The sequence below is a fragment of the Microcebus murinus genome, chromosome 6, assembly GCF_040939455.1.
Source record: "Microcebus murinus isolate Inina chromosome 6, M.murinus_Inina_mat1.0, whole genome shotgun sequence".
Classification (NCBI taxonomy): Eukaryota; Metazoa; Chordata; class Mammalia; order Primates; family Cheirogaleidae; genus Microcebus; species Microcebus murinus.
In genome coordinates this window covers 100,643,275-100,668,804 of record NC_134109.1, presented here as the reverse complement: position 1 = coordinate 100,668,804, position 25,530 = coordinate 100,643,275, and the positions used below count along the sequence as shown (strand labels likewise).

General features: G+C 56.1%; 1 protein-coding gene across 1 annotated transcript; it reads right to left on the bottom strand.

Annotated features, from left to right (window-relative positions):
- Positions 1-882: 882 nt before the first annotated feature.
- On the bottom strand, positions 883-24,707 carry PLEKHO2 (pleckstrin homology domain containing O2). The gene is made up of 6 exons (XM_012758718.3): positions 24,578-24,707; positions 18,355-18,504; positions 12,713-12,829; positions 6,916-7,020; positions 5,143-5,241; positions 883-2,932 (listed from the first exon to the last, which is right to left on the bottom strand). Exons 1-6 carry the CDS (start codon positions 24,587-24,589, stop codon positions 1,925-1,927), a joined length of 1,491 nt encoding a protein of 496 aa, XP_012614172.1. The 5' UTR covers positions 24,590-24,707; the 3' UTR covers positions 883-1,924.
- Positions 24,708-25,530: the final 823 nt, after the last annotated feature.

The window sequence follows — 25,530 nt, the reverse complement described above, 5'->3', positions numbered from 1 at the left end:
AGCCCAGAGGCCAGCTCGAAGCTGGCCCCACACCAACAAACAGGCTTGGGCAGAGAAGTTCCGAAAAAACAGATTTATTGCCAGATTTCAAGAAAGGCGCTTCATAAGCAGAAGACAGTATGCTGCCCCCTCAAGGAGGCGGCAAGGCGGCCCTACGCATGGCCGCCCCCCTTCCTTCCCTGGAAGCCAGCTTCCCCCAGGGAACCCCACGGGAACCGATGTCGTTTGGCCGCTCAGGTGGCCCCAGAGCTACCTGCCCAGCTCGGTCACTTGACAGAGAAAGAAAATGAGGCTCTGATTCCTGGAAGCAGGTAACTTGACTAAAGCCCCAGCCAGCCTGGTGGCCCGTAGGGGAAGGCTGTTCCCTAAAGGAAGATGGCAGGGGTCATGTGACTGTGGGCGCCTGATGACACTCTTGCCTCTGTACTGGAGACAGAGGGAGGGACAGGCAGCCTGTGTCAGGGGAGCCTGATGGGGTCAGGGCCAAGGCGCTGCCACTCACCTCCACTCCTGCCCCTCCTGATCCCTGCCCCAACCTACAGGACAAAATGACAGTACAGTACAGTACAGTGAGGCCTCAGCAGGCACAACTGGTGGCTGGGGGTGGAGGCAGCAGGCAGCAAGGCCAGGGTGTGCTATTGTGGTCCTCCCACCTTCTCTTTCAGTAAACAAAAGTGCACATGCAGACCTCTCCAGGGCAGGCCCTGTTGGAAGCTGCTCCCATCCCACAGGCTGGGGAGGAGTGGCTGGGGAGCAGGCCACTGGCGACCCGCAGGGCCTCTGCACCTACAGCTCTGCCCTCAGTCCAGCCGCTGCAGCAGGATGAAGACTGGCCGTGCTCCCAGAGCCAGGGGCAGTGGGGGCTGGGGAGTGACAGGGTGTTGGGAGAGGACCAGGTGCAGGGATCTGGGGCCACAGGTGGGGGAGAGAAGTGGTTCAGACCCCAGCATAACGCCATCGGCGTCTGAAGAAATGACTGGAATACTGGACCTGCTGGGGCTGAGGAGGAACCGCAGAGGCCCTGACAAATCCCCAGCTGAGGGCTGCACAGGAGTTGGGGGATTCTCTTCTGAAGGCAGATTTATGATAATTACCTAGAGGTTTTTCTGGTGTTGAAATGGGGCCACTCTAGGGCTCACCTCTTCGGGAACATGCAAGGGTGGACACGAGCTGATCTGGGGGCAGGCAGACACTAGCCTGGGAGACCTTTTGAGTTTCTCTTCCACCCTGGACTCCTCCAGATTAAGCCCTCCCTCACGGCTGGCCAGAGGGGGGGGGAGTGGCAGAAAATGCCTTTGTTTTGCAGAAAATGAAACAGGCCCAGAGAGGGGCCACACAGCAGATGGCATCCTCACACAGGTGCCTCTCATCTGCCTTAGGAGGCCCCAAAGGGGTCCAGGGTCTTCTCCAACTGAGGGGCGAACCTATAGCAGACCTCCGCAGCTACTCGGGATGGGCGGAGGGGCAGGCTGAGAGGCTGCCTTGCCATGAAGCTCTTTGCCTGGGAATACCTGGAGATGGGGGCTGCAGGGGGCTCAGCTGTGCTCTATTCAGAAGTCAGGAATGTAAACTACGAGGGGTGGGGAGCAGAGATGATGCCACCCCCAGAAACCCCAACTGCTGTGCCAAAGCCCTGGGGCAGTTTGGAACAACCACACAAGACATAGGTCCCAGTGTGTGTGCTCCCAGCCCAGGCCCAGAGCCCGGAGGACAGGCCAGACAGCCAGACAGTGGCCCTGGTGTCACCTGGAGACACTGGCCACAGCAGGGCAGGAAGGATGCCAGGAGTTTCTTCCGGTCCTGGCCAAACCCTGACATACCCAGCAGCTCTTCTATAGCCTGAGCAGAAGCACATTTCTCAGCAGGGCTGGGCTTTGATGGACGGAGGTGGCCAGGAGGGACCGTGCCTCTGGCCCAGTGGGCCCTAGGGTGCACTTCTCCTGTACAGGGTCACCAGCTCCTTCCGCTTCTCCCTGAGCCCAGGCGCTTCCTGGCTCAGCTCTCCCAGATCTCTCATTTCCTGCAAGACCTGGGTGGCCTGCCTCAGTTGCTCCACGGCCTGGCTGAGCAATGTCTCGGCATTCACAGGGGCCGGCTCACTGCCCAGCACCTTGTTCAACAGTTTCTCCGTCTGTTCTGAGGCCACCTTCACCTCCAGCTGGGCCCGATACAGCCGTTCCACAGGCTTCCGTGGACGCTGGGGGCCTTCCCCAAGCAGGTCGCCCAAAGAGGAGCAGCGAGGATGGAACCGAGCCGGCAGGTCCGAAGGGGGCAGCGCTGTGGATGTTGTTGCATCCTTTGGGGGAGTTCCTGGCATGCCTGTGGCCTGGGATGGCTTGGAAGGCTCAGGACTGTCATCCACGCCATTCACTGAGACCTGCACCGGGTCTGGGGCAGAGGTCTCAGGGGGCCCAGGACTCTGGGCCGGCCCAGAAGCCTTCATGCAAGCTTTCAGTTTCTCAGATAAGATCTTAGGTGGGGGCGTAGGAGGCTTCCCACCCTCCCTGGGTGCGGCCTCTGAAGTCTCAGAGCAGGGTGCCTGGGAGGGTTCTGCGCTCTCCGGAGCAGGGGCCTCCTGGGGGCTGGGGTTCTCCCAGCTCACCTTCAGTTTGTCAGCCAGGATGCTGTTGGGGGGCTGCTCAGAGCCACTGTCCTCCCCTGCTGGGGTCTCTGAGTCCTCTGGGCTCTCAGGGTGGACTTCAGAGCTAGCCGAGACAGGAGCTGGGGCTCTCTCCCCCGCAGGGGTCTCCACCGTGTCACTAAGGCTGGTCGTCTCGGGTGCTGGGGACGGCTTGGTCGGAGGCATGGGGGGCCGGGGGGCCTCCCGGGGCTGGTCTGAGCTGTCGTCATTGCTGGGGGCAAACACTGGTGGCCCACTGTCCGGAACATCAAGGTCCAGGCGCAGAAGCCCATCAGAAGCTGCGCTGGCTACCTGGTGGGGGGATGGTGTCAGGTGTCATCTTGGCTGACTGGCCATTGGGTCAGGTGTGCCCTGCTACGGGAGTTCTCCAGCCCTCCTCTCTAGGCTGTCCAGGCCCCTGGCCCCTACCCCCTCTGCCCTGGCTTCCCAGGCTACTTGATTAGAAGCCAAAGTGATTTCTTGAGACGAATCCTCTCCTCTCCCTCACTGCCAAAGAATTCCCTGTTTTGGAGTCACTGGCCAGGAAGTCAGAGCCAGGGTATCCTCCTAGAGGCCCAGCCTGCTTTCTTCCAGCTGGAAAGACTCTTTTTAGGGGCAACTGTGCTGGCCTGGGCAGCAGGGGACATGGTTCCAGCCCCATTTCTGACCCCTAACTGGCTGTATGGCCTTGGGACAGCCCCTTCTCTGCAGCCCACCCACCCACCACCCGCCCAGTATTCCCACAGCCAGCCGGTGACAGGACCGGGACTCACATATAGGTCTCTTGAGTCACTTCGAGCTCCCTCACTTCCAGAGACCTGTGTCCAGTCAGCCAGCCCCTCTCCAGCCCTTGCCTGCCCAGCTGCTCGGCAGCCCGTGTCCACTCTCCTCACGGCGTCAGGCCACAGCTGACTGCCACAGAACAGCTGCACCAAGGCTCCAAGGGCCCACAGAGACACCTGGCAGCCCCACGGTCATGGGGACCCTCCAGGGAGCCTCAGGAGCCCTGGAGCAAGGCTGGGCAGGGGGCCTTTCCCAAGGCCCCTCAGATGGCGGGGGTCCTGGCAGGACCCTCACTCCCTTTCACATGCACCACAGGATCTGGCCAACACGCTCTCAGTCACTAGGGACAACCAGAGACACCCAACACACACCCACACGCTGCTCCCTCCCCGCCCCACCACCCCAGGCATTCCCTTTCTCTGGCTTCCTCAGTGGGCTCCCCTCCCTTGGCTGACAGACAGGCACAGGCTGTCTCATCACAAAAACAAATCCTCTGGTGACCTTGGGTCCTTCCCCACATGGTCTCCTTCCCCTCCACCCCCAGCACCCCCCAACCTATGCTGACTCCTCCTCTTAGGAAATATGTCCCAAACGCCACCACCTGCCCTTTCCTCAGTCTTGCCCTTGTGGCTGCCAACCTAGCTGATGCCCCCCAGGTCCTATGCCCATCTCTCTCCAGATGTGCCACTTGCCTCTCTCGCTTCCTCTTCCTTGGCTCCCTGCTGAGTCCCCTCCAATCCCCAAAGGTAGCATTTGCTGAGGTTCTTTCCTGACCTCCCAAACCTCCCCTCGCCTGCCCCATCCGCTTCTGGCCCGAACAAGGCTCCTCCCTTGCCCCTCCCCCTCACCTGTACCTTCTCCCAAACTCCCTGCTCCCAGGGCCTCCATGCGCCCAGACTCCAGGCTTGAGGCACCTCCCACGACCTGCCCTCTGTCCAGTCCCGTCTTCAATCCCAAGCCTGGGTAGCTCCTGCTTTCCAGTGTCTCTCCCATGGACACCCCCTCCTTTTACAACCCTTCCTTAAGCCTAGCAAGTCCACCTCTCCCACCCCTCCCTGACCCCTGCCTTTCCCTCTCTGACCCAACCTGCCCCACCCAGGGCCTCAAACCAACCTCTGGAACACACCCCCTCAGCCCCAGCTCTCAAAGCCAAGGCCGCCAGTTTTCCCCCCACAACCCACCTTCTCAGACCAACCTCCCAAGCAAAGGGAGCCACTCTCGGCACTGTGGACCAGTCACGCCATTCCTCCACAGATGCCCTCACTCCAAGTCCACCAGCTGAAACCACCCCCATCCTTCAAGGGGCAGCTCAAATGCCAGTGGCTCCTCGTGGTCCCTCCTGCTCTGACCTCCCAGATCCCTCCCGTGTACAAAAATCAGAGAGGCTCTGCTTGAAGTAGTCTGTGGACAGACCTCTGTTCCAGCTGGAAGCTGAGCCCAGAGGGGCAAGGACTACCCTCACAAGCCTCAGTTTCCCTCTGGTACCAACTCTGGCTAAGGCCAGGTGCAACATGTGTATGGATTCAACAAATGAAGGAGGCCGTGGGCTCAGAGACATCCACACCCCGCACACATATGACACAGGTGCCCACATCACCCTTCCAGTACACCACTCAGGAAGCCCCACCTCCAGGTGTGCTCGCGGGAAAAAGGTGGCCCCGAGCCTGGCTGCCACCCAAAGGAGCTGGAATCCCAGGCTCAACTGCCCTCCGACCATCCAAGCTGGGGCAAAGCCTTACCTCCTTCAGGTGGATTCTCGTTGGTGGCCGGCGCCGCTGGCCCCCCCGCACTCGGTCCCGTGTCACATGCTCCAGGGCACAGCTCTTGTCCACCTTTACCTGGGAGGGAGAAGGAACCAGGTCAGCCCCCACCAGGCCTTGGGGAAAGTGGGAAATACCCAGGCATTGACTTGACTCAAAGGTAGGGTCGGTGTCCCACCACTGTCCTCTCTTTGGGAGTCTCCCTGCTTCTGGACCTCTGCTTCTCTCTGGGACTCTAGACTGCCCTGGTGGGCTCTTGCAAAGTCTGAGCCCTCCCTCTCTGCAACTGCCCTGCTTGCTTCAGTCTTCCTGCCCAAGTAAGAGCTATCAGCCCTTGCCCCTGAGTCTACTGCAAATTATATAAGCAACCTGAGGCTGCTTTGGGGCATAGCTGGGTATCATGGTACCATGGTACCATGATTCCCTGGTACCTGGCTTCTGGAAAAGGTCTGCCCTGGCCTCTGCCACTCTCCCAGGACCCACAGGGTAACCCAGAGAAGGGCAGGGCCTCTACTCTTTGGGCCTGGGTGTCTGGAGGGCAGCATCTTCACTCTGAGGGTAAGGAAAAGGAGTCAGGAGTAGCTGGGAAGCCTCTGAGTAACATTCACATGGAAGGCCAGGCGCCATGGCTGGTGCCTGTAATCCCAGAACTTTGGGAGGCTGAGGTAGGAGGATCACTTGAGCCCAGGAGTTCAAGGCTCCAGTGAGCTATGACCACACCACTGCACTCCAGCCTGGGTGATAGCCCAACATCCTGTCTCAAAAAAAAACCCAATACAAACATCTTGGTTACATAAACAAAAAAAAAAAAAAAAAAAAACCCAGATTCTCCTGGGAGAGCCGGACTCTAAATGACAGAGCAGCCTGCCCCTGCAATGGGAAGTGGGGGCTCAGGCCCAACTGGGGGTCTCACTGTCCCTGTTCCTCAATGGAGGGGTGGACCTTGTTCCACCAAGACTGTTGGCTGAGACTCATCCCATGGCTCCTGTGGCCTCACCTAACATCCATATGTCCCATCATCGCTCTGCCATGGAATGGGGACATCTCCCCATAGGTAGTGAAGGGCTGAGCGTGACAAAGTCACCCAGTACATGACATATAGGAGCCAGAGGCGGGGAGTCAGGAGACCTAGATGTTAATAGGGGACTTGCACAGGAAGATTCTCTCCCCTCAGGTCTTAGTCTTCTGCAATCCAAAGTGAGCGTCACTCTAGCTGGCCCCCAGGCCCACTTTAGTGTGAACAGCAAAGGATCCATGATGTCAAAGATAAAGCCTCCCTAGGAAGGCTGGCCTCGTGGGATAATCCTGCCCGGCCCAAGCCACTATTGCCACGGTCCCCGCTACAGCGCAGGGGGTTGAAGTCTGCAGACAGACAAGGAGGCCCAGGGCTGAGAGCCAGCCCGGCCTGGGCTTCATGGGCAAACTGGAAAGGGAGCTCTCAGCTTAGCCCCAGCTCGCTCTGGCCTGGGCCCACTTGCCGTTTCCACTGAGACTGGGTTGGAAAGGATGCATGCAGCAACCAGGCAAATTCTACCCCACCACTTACCTGCCTTTTAATTTAAAACAAGTTACTTAATTTCCTTATGCCTCCATTTCATCTATAAAATGGGGACGCCACCACCTACTTTGAGGGGCTGTTGTGAGAATTAAATGAGGTAACAACAACAGATGCCCCATCCTGGTGACATAATCAATGGGTGGTTGGGGTGAGGTGGGACAGGGGACACAGCTGTCTGCAGGACTGCATCGCACCTCATCGAAAGCCTTGTTCTTGCCGCGGTTGATCCCTTCATTGAGGGCTTTGATCCAGGAATCCTTCTCCTCCCCGCTGGGTGCCTGGAATTTGATGTCGCTCACCTGCAGGCAAGATGGGAGGTGTGGGAGGCAGATGTTTGACAAGGCTCATGTTTGGCATCTTAAAGAGGCTTCCCACTGCATATCCCAAAGTCAAACCAAAATGACTCCCACAACAGTCTTACATCTGGATTTCTGGCAAAGAAAGGGAAAGATCCAGCAGAGAAGGCCCCTGCCCAGCACACAGCTGCCAGAGGTGTGGATTCGAATCAGCCCTGCCCGTAGAAAGAGCCTGGATCTGGTCCTGTCCCGTGGGACTCCACAGGCCAGCGGCCTGCTCTCTGCACTTCAGTTTTCTTCATAAGTAGGAATAGTCCCAGTCTACACCCACGCCGGGCTGAGTGGAATGACAGAGGGCCCACTGGAACCACGGCCACCTCAGCTCTCCAATGAGCCCCACACCTAACCCTGACCCCAGCTGAAAAATATGCCCAGATTCCTAAAGTCCCAGGGCTCCCCATCTGGCCTTGAATCAGAAACTGTAAAAGAGACGTGCACTGGAGCGTCAGTTCCAATCCCTGCATCACACACGTGATCAAACTGAGAGTTGGCAGATGGGACAGGACTTGGCCAAGATGGCCTAAAGTAGATCCCATGACTCGTGACTCCCCGCCTCACACCACCCACGGGTCCCTTCCCATCTCAGGCCAGAGCTTCAAGCTCCTATGTTAGAATCAGGAGGCAGCTCGGAGAGCTCCATCCCTGCCAGGCCCAACTCCCAGACAGGACGTGAGAAGAAGGAACATAGCCATGCAAACAGGGCTGTTCATGCCACAGACAGTTCAGTAGGGCCTATGAGCCAGAAAGTCCACCGCTTATGGGTATCTGATCTTGGGCCACAGTTTCCTCATCTGTAGAAAAGAACACCACCACAGCCTGCCTCATGGAGCTGTGAATCTCACTGGACAATGACATATAATATCTAATTTGTGCACTCATCCTCATAGCATTATTTGCAACAGCCAAAAAGGGGAAGAAACCCAGGTGTCCATGACAGATGAATGGATAAGCAAAATAGGGTATATACACACAACGGAATATTACTCGGCCTTGAAAAGGAAGGAAATTCTAGGCCAGGCGCAGTGGCTCATGCCTGTAATCCTAGCACTTTGGTAGGCTGAGGCAGGAGGACTGCTAGAGACCAGGAGTTCAAGACTAGCCTAAGTAATAAAGCAACATCCCATCTATAAAAAATAGAAAAATTAGCTGGGCATGGTGGCACACACCTGTAGTACCAGCTACTGGGGAGGAAAAGGGAGCAGGATCATTGAGCCCAGGAAGTGGAGATTACAGTGAGCTATGGTGATGCTGCTGCACTCTTGCCCAGGCAAGAGAGTGAGACTCTGCCTCAAAAAAAAAAAAAAAAAAGGGAAGGAAATTCTGACACATGCTACAACATGGATGAAACTTGAAAACATTATGCTAAGTGAAAGAAGCCAAACACAAAAAGATAAAGGCTGTATGATTCCATCTATATGAAGTACCCAGAGTAGTCAAAATTCTAGAAAGTAGAATGATAATTGCCAGGGGCTGAGGGAAAGGGGAGTGGGCATTATTGTTTATTGGGTATAGAGCTTCAGCTTTACAAGTAGAAGAGTTATGGAGATAGATGGCAGTGATGGCTGTGCATGATGAATGTATTTAACAATACTGAACTGTACACTTTAAAAATGGTTAGGATGGGCCGGGCGTGGTGGCTCACGCCTGTAATCCTAGCACTCTGGGAGGCCAAGGTGGGCGGATTGCTTGAGGTCGGGAGTTTGAAACCAGCCTGAGCGAGACCCCGTCTCTACTAAAAATAGAAAGAAATTAATTGCCCAACTAAAAATATATATACAAAAAATTAGCCGGGCATGGTGGTGCATGCCTATAGTCCCAGCTACTCGGGAGGCTGAGGCAGCAGGATGGCTTGAGCCCAGGAGTTTGAGGTTGCTGTGAGCTAGGCTGACGCCACGGCACTCACTCTAACCTAGGCAACAAAGTGAGACTCTATATTAAAAAAAAAAAAAAAAAGTGGTTAAGATGGGCTGGGGGAGGTAGCTTATACCTGTAATCCCAGCACTTTGGGAGACTGAGGCAGGAGCATTGCTTGAGGCCAGGATTTTGAGACCAGCCTGGGCAACATAACAAGACCCTATCTTTACAAAAAGTTTAAAAAATTAAAAATAAATAATGATTTAGATAACCCCCTACAGCTATAAATATTTTTAATTACATTAAATTAAATTTTTAAAAATTTTAAAAAGGTTAAGATGATAAATTTCATGTTATGTGTATTTGATCACAATTTTCAAAAATTGGGGAAAAAATGATGTATCTGAAGTGCTATAATAAATCTGGAACTAGGTAGAGTGAATGCTCAGTTACAGGAATTAACACTACTATCTTCCTTCTGGACAAAACAGTCCCAGTTTCCTCATCTGTAAAATGGGCTAATACTTCCTACGATAAAGCAATGCTGAAAGAATTAAACATGATTAAAGCCAGGTCCTGGCACATAGTAGGTACTCAGTCAATAGTTACTGAATGAATGAGCCAATAAATGAATGAACTGGCCAAGGTTCCTTCCCTCACCCTGTTTTTGGGCCGCTGCCCACTCTCTGACCTCAAGATGCCCTAGTTCTCTGCCAGCGGTAGCCAGCCTGCCCATCCCCCGCCCTGGTGTTGGATAGCATCTTCCCTGCCCCCACTTTCCCGGTTATGTAACCTGCAGTCTGGCCCCCTCAGCACCCTCATTATATAACTTCCTCCTGGCTGCCGCTGCCTCCTCCTCATACAGAGCCCTGGGTCCCACCCCCACCACACCAGGCACAGCCAAATGCTCATTTGCATGACCAGGGTAAATTCGATCCTGGCAGCAGAGCTGCAGTTAAGTCAGAATCCCCAGGGCACCCTGGCAACTGCCTCTCAGCCCAGCCATCAGGGCTGCTGCGGGCTCAGGGAAGGACCACACTCCATCTGGGGACTGCAAAAGCCACCCAACTTTGCGATGGGCGCTGCCAGAAAGGATGTTGGGGTCAGCCCCTCTGAGCCCAGCTGCTACTCCTGTTCATGGGCCCTGAGCTGTGAGGCCCTGACTGGTACAGGGCTTAGCATCGCAGACAGCTTGAGAAGCACACAGTTGAACTCATGTGCAGCCCATGGAACAGGAGTGTGCCAAAGAGCAGGCCTGGGAGTCAGGTCTCTGAATCCTGAGTCTGGGCCCCAAAGGGCAAAGAACAGAACCATCCATTGGACCCAACCGAAACTGCAGCTGCTTCTCCCCTGGCTGCCTGGCCTGAGGCAGGCTGCCCATCCCTCCTGCTCGCCTGGGAGGGAAATGGCCTCAGGGAAGACCTACAGTACAAGCCACAGGGCTCCCGGAGCAGAGGGAAGGCAAGCTTAAATGGGACCCAGCTCCACCCCAAGGAAACCTGTAATCCCTGCTGAATGAGCCAGGCATTCCACAATAAGAACACCAAGAAGTTGTGCCTCTGGCCCCACCCACACCCTTGTGTCCCAAAGAACCACAGGCTGCACAGGTTCCTAACCCAAGCCCTCCCAAGAAGCCCCAGGGACACAGGCCCGGCTAGGAGCTTACATGCTAATGGCCGCAGAATAGGCCCACAAGGCCTGGGTGAGGGGAAAGGACAAAATGGCAGAGAGGGAAAAGGGGGAGGGGAAGCAAGGAGGCAGGAAAGAGGAAAGGGCCAAGCTGGCCAAGACCAGCAGGGCAGCAAGGCCCCACAGTGGCCACCCTGCTTCCTGGCAGCGTCTGTCTGTGACCTCATGGGCAGGGGTGTGGGGACGGAGAGGCAGGGGGAGAGGGGCATGCAAGACACTGGAGTCTTTGTTTATTTGATTAGAGGGAAAAAAAGGCGGCCTCAGGACCAGACAGCCAGGGTCATGTGACCTCCTGCAGGCTGGAGGCCTCACTGAGGATGGGAACACCCAGGGCGACAGGAAAGGAGGGTGAGAGATGCGGGAATGTGGTGCTCGGGCCAGGTCCACCATCTGGCCTCTGGGGAGCCCTCACTCTGTGAGCTCCTGGGGGTTGTGAGGGTCAGGGGCCCTTGGGCTAGAACCAGAGGGGCTGGAACCAGAGTGGCTGTCCCACTTAGCAATACCCACCACTCGCTCTGTAGCCCTGGCTCTAGTCTGACTGTCCTGTTCCCAGAACCAACCTGAACTCTTGCAGGGTGGGGAGACAGCAGGGAGGGTGTTGGCTGAAGCAGCCGAGATGCAGCTGCACAAACAGGCCTCTTTGAAGGTGATGTCCCACCCTGGGCCAGCCCAACCCACCCAGTCCACCACCAGGATGTGGCCCACAGAACAGCACTTGCAGAGGACTGACAGGCAAGGCCTGTGAGCCCCACATCCACATAAGCATACTACGAGACACACACCTGGACAGACCCACGCCGGGTGAACGCTCCCCTGCATGTAAAGAGGTGCACACACAAGGCCCAGACACCCAGGCAGAAACCGTCACATATGACGTACTTTGCAACTCTTTCAAACACACAAACACATACACAGCACCCGCTCAGAGAGAAAGTAGGTCTGCAGGACTGGGGAGCAGGTCTAGGGCCTGAAAAACCAAAATGTGACTCTCCTTGTCCTCAAGAGCCCTAAGCAGCAGATGTCAAGTGAAACCTAGGTCCAGCCCCAGGAACCCCCATGACACTATAACCCTGCCCCTCCCCTGGGGCACTTCCTCCAATTCCCTAGTATCAGAGCCCCACAGCCCCCTCCACTGCTGTCTCAGTTGCTTCTCTATCCCCATCCCCTGCAGAGCAGGTCAAAGGGTCAAGGAGCAAAGCATCATGGTCTTCTCCAGGGTCCAGAGGATGAGCTCTAGGCCCCTAAAGCTGGGGGAGAAACAGAACGGCCTCCAGCAGGCCCAGACCAGAACTGCTCCCCAAGCCCTGGCCTCTGTGACTCAGCCCCACTCTGCAAGGCTCTGCATGACGTGCAGAGGTGTGGCCCAGCTGCAGATGGGCGCGAGCTGGCAAGAGGTGCTGTACACGCCAGCCTCAAAGCTGAACTCCCTCCTGATATCTGTGAAGCTACATCATGTGTCAACACCCACCAGACTCCCCGCCAGAGAAATGTGGTGCAAACAGCAAACTTCATGTGCATATACAACAAATCCCGGGAAAAGAATCGCTTAAGCAAGAGCCCTCCCCCAGCTACTGCCAAGAAAGGAGAGTCCAGGGGGAGAAGAGCTGGGACTGCAGGCCTTCCACAAGGGCAGGAGGGGTGGCCCACCCAGGAAGGCCTGGGATGAAGGGGGGCCACACCCTCCTCTCTGCTCCAGACTTTACGTCAGGGAGCCAGAGGCCTGGTGGGGTGGAAACCTCATCCCTAGTTCTCCTGCCTCAGCCCAGGGCCTCCCGCAGAGCGTGGGGTAGGGCCAAGGGCCCCACCTCCCAAAGGCTACTATCCAGCTACAGCCTAAGATGGAGGCCCTAGGGCTGAGAGGGAGACAGGAGCCCTAAGTGCATCTCTTACCAACCAGGGGCTGAGGAGACCCCAACACAAAATGAGTAAAGCGTTCAACTACGGTGGCCACTGGGTTTAAGCCTCAGCCATACTCAACAGAAACCCTGCAGGCTTCTTCAAGGGGCCCAGCCTGCCTTAGACCTCCAGGGGCTGACCTCCCACGCAGACCCTGGCCTATGTGCAGGTCAGGCAGCAGCAGGCATCTCCCTACCTTGTTCCCCGGGGATCGAAGCAGGATAAAGCGGTGTTTCCGCTTGAGGAGGGCACGAAGGTCCTGGCACTTCTCATAGCTGCCCAGCTCCACCGTCTCTACACAGTTCTGCTCGTCCTAGGGAGGGAGACAGAGGGGACATGAGCTGGTGAGAGACAGACCACCACAACCCTCAGCCACCCAGGCCATCCCCCAGACTCCGATCACACTCAGTGGGGACATCACGTGGTTAGAGGGAGGACCTCAGGCTGCCAATCAATCACCAAGATGTGGCACGCAGACTCTGGCAGGTGCGTGCTGGCTGCAGGGACACCTGCAAGGCTCACCATCTGGATGGGGAAGGGGATACACAGCCCAGAGGCGGGTACGTGCCTAAGGCCAGAGGAGGAAACAGAGGGGAAGCTAGAGAGGCTTAGAAAAGGGTGCCAAGGGTGCCCGGGCATCCATGCAGGCCCGGAAGCCAGGCAGAGATCTGTGGAAGAGAGAGCCTGGAAGAGGGGTGCAGGATGTCACAAAATGGGGGTGGGGAAGACTTTCCAGGAAGAGACACAGAGAGGAGCATGAACAAGGCACATTTGGGTTACATGCGATCCTGAGCCGCTATCCCCACCTAGCACCTACCTCTGCTGACCCTTGGCTTGGGACAGCAGCCCCTTACCCCAGGTTGCAGGCTATGCACAATGGAGGCATCAAGGGTTCCTTTAAGAGCAGCTCACTCCTACAGCCTGCACCCCGAGGCCTCATCGTTAGCAGGGCCGGTGGCCAGGACAGTGCCCAGCCTCTCCCAGGTCATCCCTGGACACCGGCCAGGCTGCCTTCCTGCCAACCAACACTTGAGTGTTTTCTCCACCCATCAGGTGCCTCTCGGGCAAGCTGCCTAGGACAAGCTCCTCCCTCAATGGCGGTCAACAGGTCCCTTCCCAGCGGAGACCCAGTTGGAACAACTTCCTGGGTGTGGCACATTCTCATCCTGGAGAGTCCAGGGAAGCAGATCAGGCCCTTTGAGTGGCGGGGGTGAGGGGGTAGGAGGGTACACTCCCCTGGAGACTGGCCAGCAAGTTAAGGAAACCCTTGCTGATGTCCAACAGCAAGAAACCTGACCCTTGGCGAGCGTTTTGGCATCCCTGATTCTCCTGACCTCAGTTACCCTGAGAGCCCGGAGCCCCAGTAACTGCTACCTTTTAAAGATGGACAGAATGAGGCCTGGAGGCAACATGATTTGCTGTAGGGGCACAGACCCAAATACAAGGGGCAGGGCCCAACTCAAACCACATCCTCTGACTCCCAGGCCAGGGCGCCTTCCAACACGCTACACTCCTCCCAGACCCAGCGGCCTGCCTAGTGCCGTGGCAACAGGTTGCTCTTACACAAGTGGTCCTCTAGGTGTGGGACCTGGGCCAGCAGCATCAGCACCACCTGAGAACTTGTTAGAAATGCAAATTCTTGAACCTCGGCCCTACTAAGTCATCGACTCAAGGGAATGGGCATGGCAATCCGCAGTTTTAATTAGCCCTCTAGGTGATTCCGATGCATGTGAACCTTTGAAAACCACTGCTCTAACAGGAGCTTCTCAACCTTGGTGGCACCTGGGAGCTTTTAAAAACCCCAGTGCCCAGCAACATCCCAGACCAGTTGTACCAGGATCTCTGGGGATGAGGCCCAGATCTCAGGATTTTTTAAAGCAGATGGCCAGGCACGGTGGCTCACACCTATAATCCTAGCACTCTGGGAGACCGAGGTGGGTGGATTGCTCGAGGTCAGGAGTTCAAAACCAGCCTGAGCAAGAGTGAGACCCCCGTCTCTACTATAAATAGAAAGAAATTAATTGGCCAACTAATATATATAGAAAAAATTAGCCAGGGATGGTGGTGCATGCCTGTAGTCCCAGCTACTCGGGAGGCTGAGGCAGCAGGATTGCTTGAGCCCAGGAGTTTGAGGTTGCTGTGAGCTAGGCTGACGCCATGGCACTCACTCTAGCCTGGGCAACAAAGTGAGACTCTGTCTCAAAAAAAAAAAAAAAAATATATATATATATATATATATATATATAAAGCAGATAATTGCACAACCAAGGTGGAAAGCCACTGAGCTACCCACTCTTCAGCCTCTCAAGGAAAAGGGAACAGATAGCCAGGGTGGCCTCGTCGCTCCCATCCATGCTTGGTCAAGTGTCTCTTTCCAGTCGCTAGTTTCCAGCCCCTTCCACGTTCCTCCACTAGACATAAGGGCCAAAAAAGTCCTCCTGCTCTGAGAAGCTCCCCGTGCCCCACCATAAATCCCTGAGCCTGGGTGCTCTCCCTCCTCTGAAGCCCCTGCCACTTACTGCTGGGGACATGCCAACCTCTATAAAGCACTGCCAGGTGCAGGCACCCCATGAGGTGCTAGGGGCACAGAGTTCTGCCATGGGAAAGCATAGTCCCAACACCCTGCGTGGCCATCTCTCTCCCCCCCATTCTGTGTCTGCTCTTCTTTCTGTTTCCCCCACAGCACCTTTCAAGAAGTAGCCCTCGAGCCAGGCGTGGTGGCTCACACCTGTAATCTCAGCTCTCTGGGAGGCCGAGGAGGGCAGATTGCTCAAGGTCAGGAGTTCGAAACCAGCCTGAGCAAGAGCAAAACCCCATCTCTACTATAAATAGAAAGAAATTAATTAGCCAACTAATATATAGATTTATATATATTATTTATATATTATATATTATTTCTATATATTATATATATAGAAATTAATTAGCCAACTAATATATATATAAAAAATTATGGTGGCGCATGCCTGTAGTCCCAGCTACTAAGGAGGCTGAGGCAGGAAGATCGCTTGAGTCCAGGAGTTTGAGTTTGCTGTGAGCTAGGCTGACGCTACAGCACTCTAGCCCAGGCAACAGAGTGAGACTCTGTCTCAAAAAAAAAAAAAAGAAGTAGCCCTCGAGAGGGATGTACATAGGACCAGTTGGCTGGAATCAGTGCCTGACCCGGACGGAGACTGAAGTCTCCTCCCTGGACATCCAGAGGTAGGGAGCTGCCTGAGGAAGGACCCCCACCCCAGCGAGAGCAGCGCCCTGCCCCATGTCCACAGGCCTCCCCAGCTGGACAACCAGTGGCCAAAGTGCACCCTCCCTCCTCTGCCTGGGAACAAAATGTCAGTCCACCTCCACCACCGGCTCCCCACAGCTGCCTGTCCTGGGTCTCCTCTCCACCCGAGGCCACCGAATCATCCCAGCCCTTTTGCAGCGCAGAAAAAATGGCTAAACCAGTAGGCACTGGGCGGGGGCAGCCTCTATGGAATGTCAGCCTTTCTGACAGCGAGGAAACAGCCAAAAGCCGTTCACACTCGCCTAGTTCCTTACATCAGAAAGAGGAATTGAGCTAATAAGCATTTCTCAATTCCTACTCCCGGGCCAAGCTCCCCCACCCCCAAGTGCTAAGTTCTTGAAATTGCATTTAGGTTTTTAATAGTGTGGTTTTTTTTTTAAGGCGTGATTTGGATTTGTCATGTTTGGGGGATGTGAAATCTTCCTGCTTCCCAGCCACGGCCAGATGTGGAGAGGCAGTGCAGGACATGTCTGGCAGTGCCTGAAGGGCTGACAGCTGAGAGCCTGTCACTCAACTCTTGTGGCTGCTGGCTCTGGAGGAAGCTGTGACAACCCCCTTTATTGATAAAAATATCCCCTTGCTGCCACATTCCTAACTGGCACGTCCCAATTTGGTGAGAGCAGCAGGAGAGAACATCTACGGGGCCGTCTGCCCACCCTCGTCCCCTCACCTTCCTCCCACTGCTTCCCTGACACCCCAACTCCACAAGCCAGAGACTCCGGCAGGACAGGCAAGGTGCTTCTCAAAGGCAGCTGCTGTAATCACTTGGACCCAGGATGCCCAGTCTTTCTTGGCCTGGGACAGTGATGAATTTGCCAAGATATTCTGAGGCAGGCTGATCGAAGCTGATGAGGAAGAGGGAGGCTCCCCCTTCCTCTGCCCCCAAGCCAGTTCCCCATGCATTTCATCTGCCAAAGGCACGTAGCGATGCCCCATTTTCAGTGGACAGGCCCTGGGATAGCCTCACCCCCAGAACACAAACAGCATCTACAAGGAGACACCACCTTTCCTCAAGTCTTCACCTACAGCTTTATTGACTCTTATTTAACACACGATTTTAGCAACCTTAGTTGTCCAGATACCAAGCCTGCCTGAAACTAGAACGGGAACGAGAGTTTGAAGTGGAAAGGTGTGAGGGCTGTTAGAGGCACAAGGACAGCAGAAATGGCAACCGGATGGCAACCGGCAGCTGGATGTTAAAGGAGAGAGAAAAGCTGAAAAGTACAGTCTGGCGGTACCAAACAGTCTGGCAAGTGACTGAGCCACCCGGGAGAGATTCAGTTTAGGCCAGCACCTTCTGTTGAAAAAGTCAGAGAATATTTAACATATTTTAGAGAATTTCTACCAAAAATAAGTTTTAGAGTTTATTCGCTGGTGTCTCTTGGTGGAACGAGCACTGGACTTGTTTCTAGACCTAACTCCTCCATTCACCGTGAGATGCTGAGCTGTCATGTTGCCACCCTGAGCCCCAGCATGCTCTTCTGTAAAATGCAACATGATGACCGCTCTCATGGGACTATTCCATCATAAGGGAGATATGTAAGAGCTCCAAATAATATGAGTGCTAAGGCCTGGCACAGTGGTTCACGCCTGTAATCCCAGCACTTTTGAAGGCTGAGGCAGGAACCTCACTTGAGGCCAGGAGTTTCAAATCAGCCTGGGCAACAGCGAAACTCCATCTCTACAAAAAATAGAAAAATTAGCTGGGTGTGGTGGCGTATGCCTGTAGTCCCAGCTACTCTGGAGGCTGAGGCAGAAGGATCACTGGAGCCCAGGAGTTTGAGGTTGCTGTGAGCTATAATGATGCCACTGCACTCTGCCCCAGGCAACAGAGCCACACCCTATCTCAAAAAAAAAAAAAAGTATGAGTGCTAATTATTATTTCTACTACCACTGCTAAATGGAGCAGCCTTCAGTTTTCTGAAACATTCACTCTTTTTTTTTTTTTTTTTGAGACAGAGTCTCGCTTTGTTGCCCAGGCTAGAGTAAGTGCTGTGGCATCAGCCTAGCTCACAGCAACCTCAAACTCCTGGGCTCAAGCAATCCTGCTGCCTCAGCCTCCCGAGTAGCTGGGACTACAGGCATGTGCCACCATGCCCGGCTAATTTTTTTCTATATATATTAGTTGGCCAATTAATTTCTTTCTATTTATAGTAGAGACGGGGGTCTCACTCTTGCTCAGGCTGGTTTCGAACTCCTGACCTCGAGCAATCCACCCACCTCGGCCTCCCAGAGTGCTAGGATTACAGGCGTGAGCCACCACGCCCGGCCTGAAACATTCACTCTTATGGAATATTGCCAAGGGACAGGAAGAGACTCACACATGGGATGCACATATGGTCCACAGAGCATCTCTCATCCAGCAACCCTAGATCTGCCTCATATGCAAACAGAGACCTGGAGAAGGTGAGGTGCTTGCCCAGGTTGTACAGCCTGTCAAAAGTGGAACAGCCCTTCCATCCCCAGTCCCAGGGCTCTCCTGCTGGCTGGGGCTGCCCTTGCTTTGCCCCTGCCCCAGAATCCCCAACCTGCTTGGGGGCCAAGCCGGTCCTTACCTCGTTCTCATAGACCAGCAGCTGGGCCTGGCAGAGGAGCAGATATCGGTCTTTCCAGAAACCCAGAAGGCCCCCACTGCTCTTCTTGATCCAGCCAGCCTTGTCCGCCGTCCGTGCTCCCCGAGGCCTCTCGCCCCCCTCCTTCACGCCCTGTAAGACAGCACCAGGACATGCCCCATGGTCCACAGGCCACACAAGGGATGCGTCCCTGTGAAACCATCCCATGGGAGCCTCCCCACAACCCCCCGGGCAGATAATCCCAACCCAATATCAGAAATAATAACGGTAAAAATAGCAGCAGCCTCCTCACACCTGGCCACTGTATAACATTTTACACACGTCATTCACTGAACTCTTACAATGACCCTCCGAGGTGGTAGCATCATTGTCTCCATGTCACAGCAAACTGAAGCTCAGAATGGAGAAGTGACTTGCCATTCTCATGCTAGCGGAGGACAGAGCCAGGAATTCAAAGCGGGTCTCTCTGAGCCCCCGTTTTTCCCACTCTGCCATTCTGCCTCCATGTGCTCATTCAACCAGTCAACAAATGTGGCACTGAGCGCTTACGTCAGGGAGGAATAAAAATAAGAAAAGTAACGCAGTCAGTCTCTGCCCTTGCCGTCAGTCTCTGCCCTCGTAGAGCTCACAGCAGGGGGAAGAGGAGCTGAACAAATAAATACCCGCACAGAAACCATTAACCCATGCGCAATGCTACGCAGGAAACAAACAGGGGCAGGGAGAGGACAGCCAGTTCAGGTTGGGGTGGCCCAGGAATGCCTCTTAGAACAGGGCTCAGAAGGACAGGGCATCAGGAGGCTGCATGGCAATCTGCCTGTCTACCCCGCCCTTCTAGAGAACCCACTCTGTAGCCCCTGCTTCCTGCCCCAAAGCAGGAGGCTCCTCTGCCCTTCTCCCTGCCCCTGGCCAGAATTTCAGGGCAGCTACCACAACTGGGGAGGGTTCCAGAAGCACTCAACCACCCTTCTCTTGGACATGGGTAGCCACCCTGGAGCCTCGGGGCCAACCACTGACATTCTGTGCCCCATTGATTACCTGCTTGGGTGGCTGGGTGCCAGGTACATGGCCAGGAGATGGGTCGGGATTGGATTCACCTCTGGGTCCCCAGCACCCAGCCCTGTTCTTTTACATATAATGGGTGCTCAAGAAGTATCTATGAAATGAAAATAAAAATACACCCAATTTGCCAACCACTGTGTTTCACTGACTGGTACCCAGAGTGGCGAGTGTGAAGGGGAGAGAGGAGAGGTAGTCAAGAGCATGACAGGGATCTAGAGGCTGCTGGAAGGAAATTAGCACTGACTAATTTTGACTACGTGTTATAATTTACATAAAACTCAAGAAAGGGGCCCCAGTTAAAAGAGGCATGCCTCTCCCCAGGGATACCCTGTGGCCACAGCTGCCTTTGGAAGGACGAGCCCAGACAGATACAAGCGTGGTGAGCTGTCAGGAGCTGGGCAAGGCCTGGCTTCCCTGGTCTGTGTCCCGGCTGGGGAGTGCCAGTCTGGTTCCCTCTGTGGCCCCCGCCCCCTCCATGCACTGCACATGCTGGTGTTGGGAGCCTGGGCTTTGGAGCCCCACTCATACAGACTGAAGCAAACCACTTCACCTCTCCAACCTCAGTTTCTTCATCTGTGAAATGGAGATATTAATAGCAGGCATGGTAAGGAGTACAACTCCATGAGGGCAGGGATTTACTGCTATAGCTGCAGTGCCTAGACTATGCCTGGCACACAGTAAGTGCTCAATAAATGGTTTTTTTTGTTTTGTTTTTGTTTTTGAGACAGTCTCATTCTGTTCCCCAGGCTAGAGTGCCGTGGCATCAGCCTAGCTCACAGCAACCTCAAACTCCTGGGCTCAAGCAATCCTTCTGCCTCAGCCTCCTCAGTAGCTGGGAATACAGGCATGTGCCACCATGCCTGGGTAATTTTTTCTATATATTTTTAGTTGTCCAATTAATTTCTTTCTATTTTTAGTAGAGACGGGGGTCTTGCTCTTGCTCAGGCTGGTTTCGAACTCCTGACCATGAGCGATCCTCCCACCTCGGCCTCCCAGAGAGCTAGGATTACAGGCGTGAGCCACCCCGCAGGCCTTCAATAAATGTTTACTGTAGAATAAAGATAAGGCACATAAAACAGCTCCTAGGATACCCTCAACTTAGCAAACGGTGGCTGTCATTATTGCTATTTTACTATTGTTGTCACTGCCGTCCCCTCAAGGTTACAGGGACCCTGTCCATGGGCCTCACTCCCAATTCAGGACAAGGCCTTTCTGGACTACAGATGCTGGCCTCAGACCTCCAGGAATTGGGGTATCCTCTCAGGATCTCCCCTTAACTTGCAGATTGCAAGAGAAATGGGGAAGTGGGATGGTCCCGAATGTTCTTCCCGGATACAGGAATGAGGAAGTGGGAGGCCGGCCAGTTATGAGCCACCCTGTCCAGGAGAAGAGGGACTCCAGGGCCCTTGACAAGAATGGAGAGGCTCTCCCACCCTTTCGTGTACCCAACTCCCACTCCCCACATCACTACTGAGACCCTTGTTCAGCCCATGGGCTATGTGACCCCTGCAGGCTGTCACAGGCCCAGAGCTGGAAGGGAAGAACTGGGAAATGGGAAATCCCACCCTGTACTTCACACTCACACCCCCCCAACCACCAGCAACTATAGCGCTGTGGCCACCTCCCAGGCCCTCCACGCCCCAATGGGCAGACCAGACTCTGGGTCTCTCATAAACAAGGCAGTGGGGGCTGCGGAGGGTGGAGCTGCCACCCTCAACTCTGAGCTCCAAGCTTGCCTCCTGCTTTTCAGGGGGCCCACACACCACTCCATGGGACCCCACACCCCTTTCTAAACTCCCTCCACTGTGGCCTCCCCTGAAAACTTCCTACCAGCTGGAAGCTTCCTGGGGGGCAAGGCTGGAACCTGTGTCTAGACCACTGTCACCCTGGGCCAGGTGTTGCACACCATGACTGAATTAGTAGGGAAGCAAGTCCAGGACCTCGAAGGATAGGTGGGATGGGACTGGGCGGGATAGCACTTTGGGACAGCCCAGGGGCTGCAGATGGTGTGAACCGAAGCCCAGTCACGGCAGCAGCCACCCAGGGGAGGCCTGGCTAGAGTCCAGGGTCCTACTTGCCTCCAGCCTCCACTCAGCCCCCTTCCCTGCCCCTCAGACCCCTCCCTCCAGGGGGCCTGGCTATGCCCCAGTAAGTTTTAATAAGGGGCCCCTCCCCTTGGCAGGGTTCACAGGAGAGGTTTTGTCCTGCTCAGCCCAGTTTCTCAGCCTTCTCTCCTCATTAGCCAGCTGACCACTGTTCTTCCTGTCTCGCCCCCGCCCCTCCCATCCATCCTCACCGGCCCTTTCCTGCCCACTGCGAGCAGCTCCTATGGCACCCAGAGCACCAGCCTGGCTCCCCTTTGCCTGACATCGGAGGGCCTCTGGGTCACTCATTTAAAAAAAAAAAAGCCAGGTCACCTCCACCCTGTGCACAGAAGGGAAAAATGGAAAGCCATAATACAGGTTATGACAGAGAGACACAGACCAGCAGAAGAAACCTTGTTGGCCCCTCACATCACAGGCAGCTTATGACAACCTTTGCCCTTTGACTAAACCAATGGTCCCCTGAGCACGCTCTATTTCAGAGGATTGTGATGGGACATTCAGAGAGAGGACACACAGGCTCTGCCCTGGAGGAACTTCCAGGCTTTTGGGGGCAACACAGACCCTGCATAGGGGAAGTCCCCAGTCAGGGGCAGGGGGCGTCTCCTGCTTAACAGGGCACTTAGACGGGATCCCACACTTACCCGGGATCCGCCGATCCTAGCTCTTGGGTGGGGTAAGGGCTTGGGGTTAGTTTGGGAGAAGACCCTTGCAGAAGGCAGGGTTTGCGGAGGGCTCTGAGGAGGGGAAGAGAAGGCAAGGCACAAACAGGTGCCAAAGACCTGCACTCTCAAATCCTTTTCTACACACAGAAAGGAAAAGTACAGCCCAGAAGGGCAAGAGATGAGCCCTACGTCACAAACCCAGTACTGGGACAGGACACTGCCCCAGGACACTGTCTCTTGATGACTGAGGGCAAGTGGGCAGCTCAGAGCCAACAGAGGCTGAGCCGGACAAAAATCTGGCAGGGGCAGGGGAGTCTCAGAGCAGAGACGAGAAAATCTGGGTCCAGGATTGCCAGCCTTACCCCAATGGTGGCAGCCACACGCCCACTGACACCTGCAGTGTCGAGGCTTTTGCACCATATATCATCACATTTCTGGATCACCTACCCTTCTCATTTTACAGATGGAGAAACTGAGGCCCAGAGAACACATCTGGGCATCTGCCCAGTGCCCAGACCAACACTTCTTCACCAAGCCTCAGCCTGACAGGGACACCACCCCATTGCACAGAGGAGGTCACTGAGGCTGAGGGGTCTTGGTCCAGAGTGACTTATGCACAGGGAATAAGCTCAAAGCCAGCAAGAGGGCTGAAAGCAGCCCTGTGAAAGGGAGGTGATGAAGATAGCCTGGGGTCATGGGGCAGAGCAGGTGACTATGACCTAAGGAAGTGTTTTAGAGAAACAAAGATGGGCACTGAGGCCCAGTGAAACAAGGGGAAGCTACTGGGAGAAGAAGTGGGAGGAAAACAGACTTAGGGATGCCAAAGGGGAGGCAGGGGATAGGGGGCACCTGGCTGTGTGGGTGAGGCTTGCAGGGGCAGGGGGTGGGGGGCATAATGTTAGAGATTCCGGACCAAGGGGAGCACAGAGCTGGGCCAGGCCCAGGAGATCCCCAGAGAATATTCCTTAACTGGGGGCCAGAGCAGACCCATATCCTCTGGGAGAAGGGGCGGGGCCCTGGCCAGAGAGCCCAGCCATTGCAGCAGGGGCCTGGGGCAGACAGCAGCCCCACCCTGACAGCAAGAAAGAAACCACAGCAAATCGCAGTGGCCTGAATGTGTCCCCTACCTCCACCCACTCTGACAGAAAGGGCCACAGTCATACAGTCAGGCCCAGGGGAGGAGGCCAGGGCCTATATTTTACAGAAGAGGAAATGAAGGCTGAGAGGGGAAGTGACTTATCTACCATCCCACAGAAACCCAGGGCCTGGCCTGGAGGGCACCCTGACAGACAGCCTAGCTGCTCCTAACAGTGGCCTTGGGAAGTGGGGAGGTCAGCACTGACAGGGGCATAGGCAGCCTGGTCCACTCAGGGCTCCCCAGCTGGCCAGGACTGTCCCAAGAGAAAAAGCTTCATCTTTCCTTCCCACCCATCCAAGCGAAGACATCCCCTTCCCTTGGGCTGGGAGGGGCAGAAGCTGGGACCCCCCTCAGGGGATAAGAAGCAAATTCACCTATCTCTCCACCCAGCAGGCCCCTCTTTCTAACTTGTTCATTCCATAGGCATACATTAAGTGCTTGCTGTGTGCTGCATCTTTGGATTATGCGGCTGCTGGGAGAACTGAGTTTGCAAGCAAAGGGCAGGGGTCAGAGAGCCTGACCCCACCCCAGTCCAAGAGTGTCCTAAGGGGGTAGAAGGAGGCTCAAGGAGCACTGCTGGTCCAGCCCTCAGCTCCTTCCAGGAGATAGCCCCTCCAGGGACATGGGGAAGGCAGAGGCCAGGATCGGGCCCTGGGCAGGCTGACTCCTAGGTTAGAGCACACTCATAGATGAGGAGCAGGGGAGAGAGTGGAGGGAAGGAGATTCACAAGGACTTATACAAGGGAGAAAAAAGCAACTTCTCCAGTCCTGCCACCAAGGCATCGTCACTGCCTCATATTCCTTGAGACAGGGACCCCAGAACCTACAGAACCCCTCCCAATACACACACACACACACACACACACACACACACACACGCACAGTCTGCCCCCTCAGGATCAGACCTGGCAGGCACGGGGAGTCAGCGGTAACCGGGGTTCGAACACAGCAGCCCAAGCCACTCCCAACGAGTCATCAAACTCGACGGAGCCTCAGTCTCCCTGCCAATCCAATGGGAACAACAACAAACACGATGCCCCACAACTGGTGAGAAAAGCCAAAGAGATAACGAAGGAGGACGCGGTCTTCGAAGTGCCGGACGCGGATTCCTAGCCTAGCCCCCGCCCCATCTGCCTAGGCTCTGCCTGGGGTACGGGGACGAGGGCCCGAGCCCAGGACCCCAAACCCCGTGAGGGGCTCGAAGACCCCAGCCCAGCCCCCGCGCCGGGCCCTGCCCTCACCTCCTCCTCCATGGCGAGCCCCCCGCGGTCCTGCCGCTCCGCCGCTCACTCCCGGCGCCGCGCGGGTCGGCCACCTTCATCCACGCCCGGCCGGGCGGCGGCTCTCTGCGATCTGTCCCGCCGGCCTCCGGGGGCACAAGAAACTTCGGGGGGGCGGGGCCGGGGGCGGGGAGAGGCTTCCGGGGGCCGGGGGCGGGGCCGGGGCGCGGAATAGCGGGGCGGCAGGCTGCGGCCCGGGGCGGGAAATGGGCGGGGCGGGGCCGAGGGCGGGGCGGGGCTGGGGGCGGGGAGAGGCTTCCGGGGGCGGGGCCAGGGCGCGGAATAGCGGGGCGGCAGGCTGCGGCCCGGGGCGGGAAATGGGCGGGGCGGGGCCGAGGGCGGGGCGGGGCTGGGGGCGGGGAGAGGCTTCCGGGGGCGGGGCCGGGGCGCGGAATAGCGGGGCGGCAGGCTGCGGCCCGGGGCGGGAAATGGGCGGGGCTGGGGGCGGGGCCTGGGCCGGGCGTGGGTTCGGGGACTGGACGGAGAAGCCCGGGCGGAGCTGGAGCTGGAGGAAGAGGGCGGGGCAGGGCGGCGAGAGGCTTCCCGGACCGTACAGGGAGAGGGACTAGGAGGGGGCGTACGCTGAGGGGGATGCGGCGGGGAGGGGGAGGGGGCTTCCGGCCGAGACTGAGGCGAGGGACGCGGGAGGGGCCCGAGGGCGGGGCCGGGGTGGGGCGGACGGAGTGGGCGCCTGAGGCGCTGCCGGCTGGAGCCTTTGAGGTCTCCGGGCTGAGTGGCCTGGGGTTGCGGGCCGAGCCGAGCAGCCTGGGCGGCCAGAGAAGGGGGACACAAAGAGCCTCCTTTCCTCCCTGACGCCAGGGCAGTGCGATGGTCTGGTCTTCTCCCTGGAACCCCTGCACCAGGGCGGTCCTGGAGCTTGCTCGGGTCTCTGTCCGGAGGGTAGAGTCACTGAA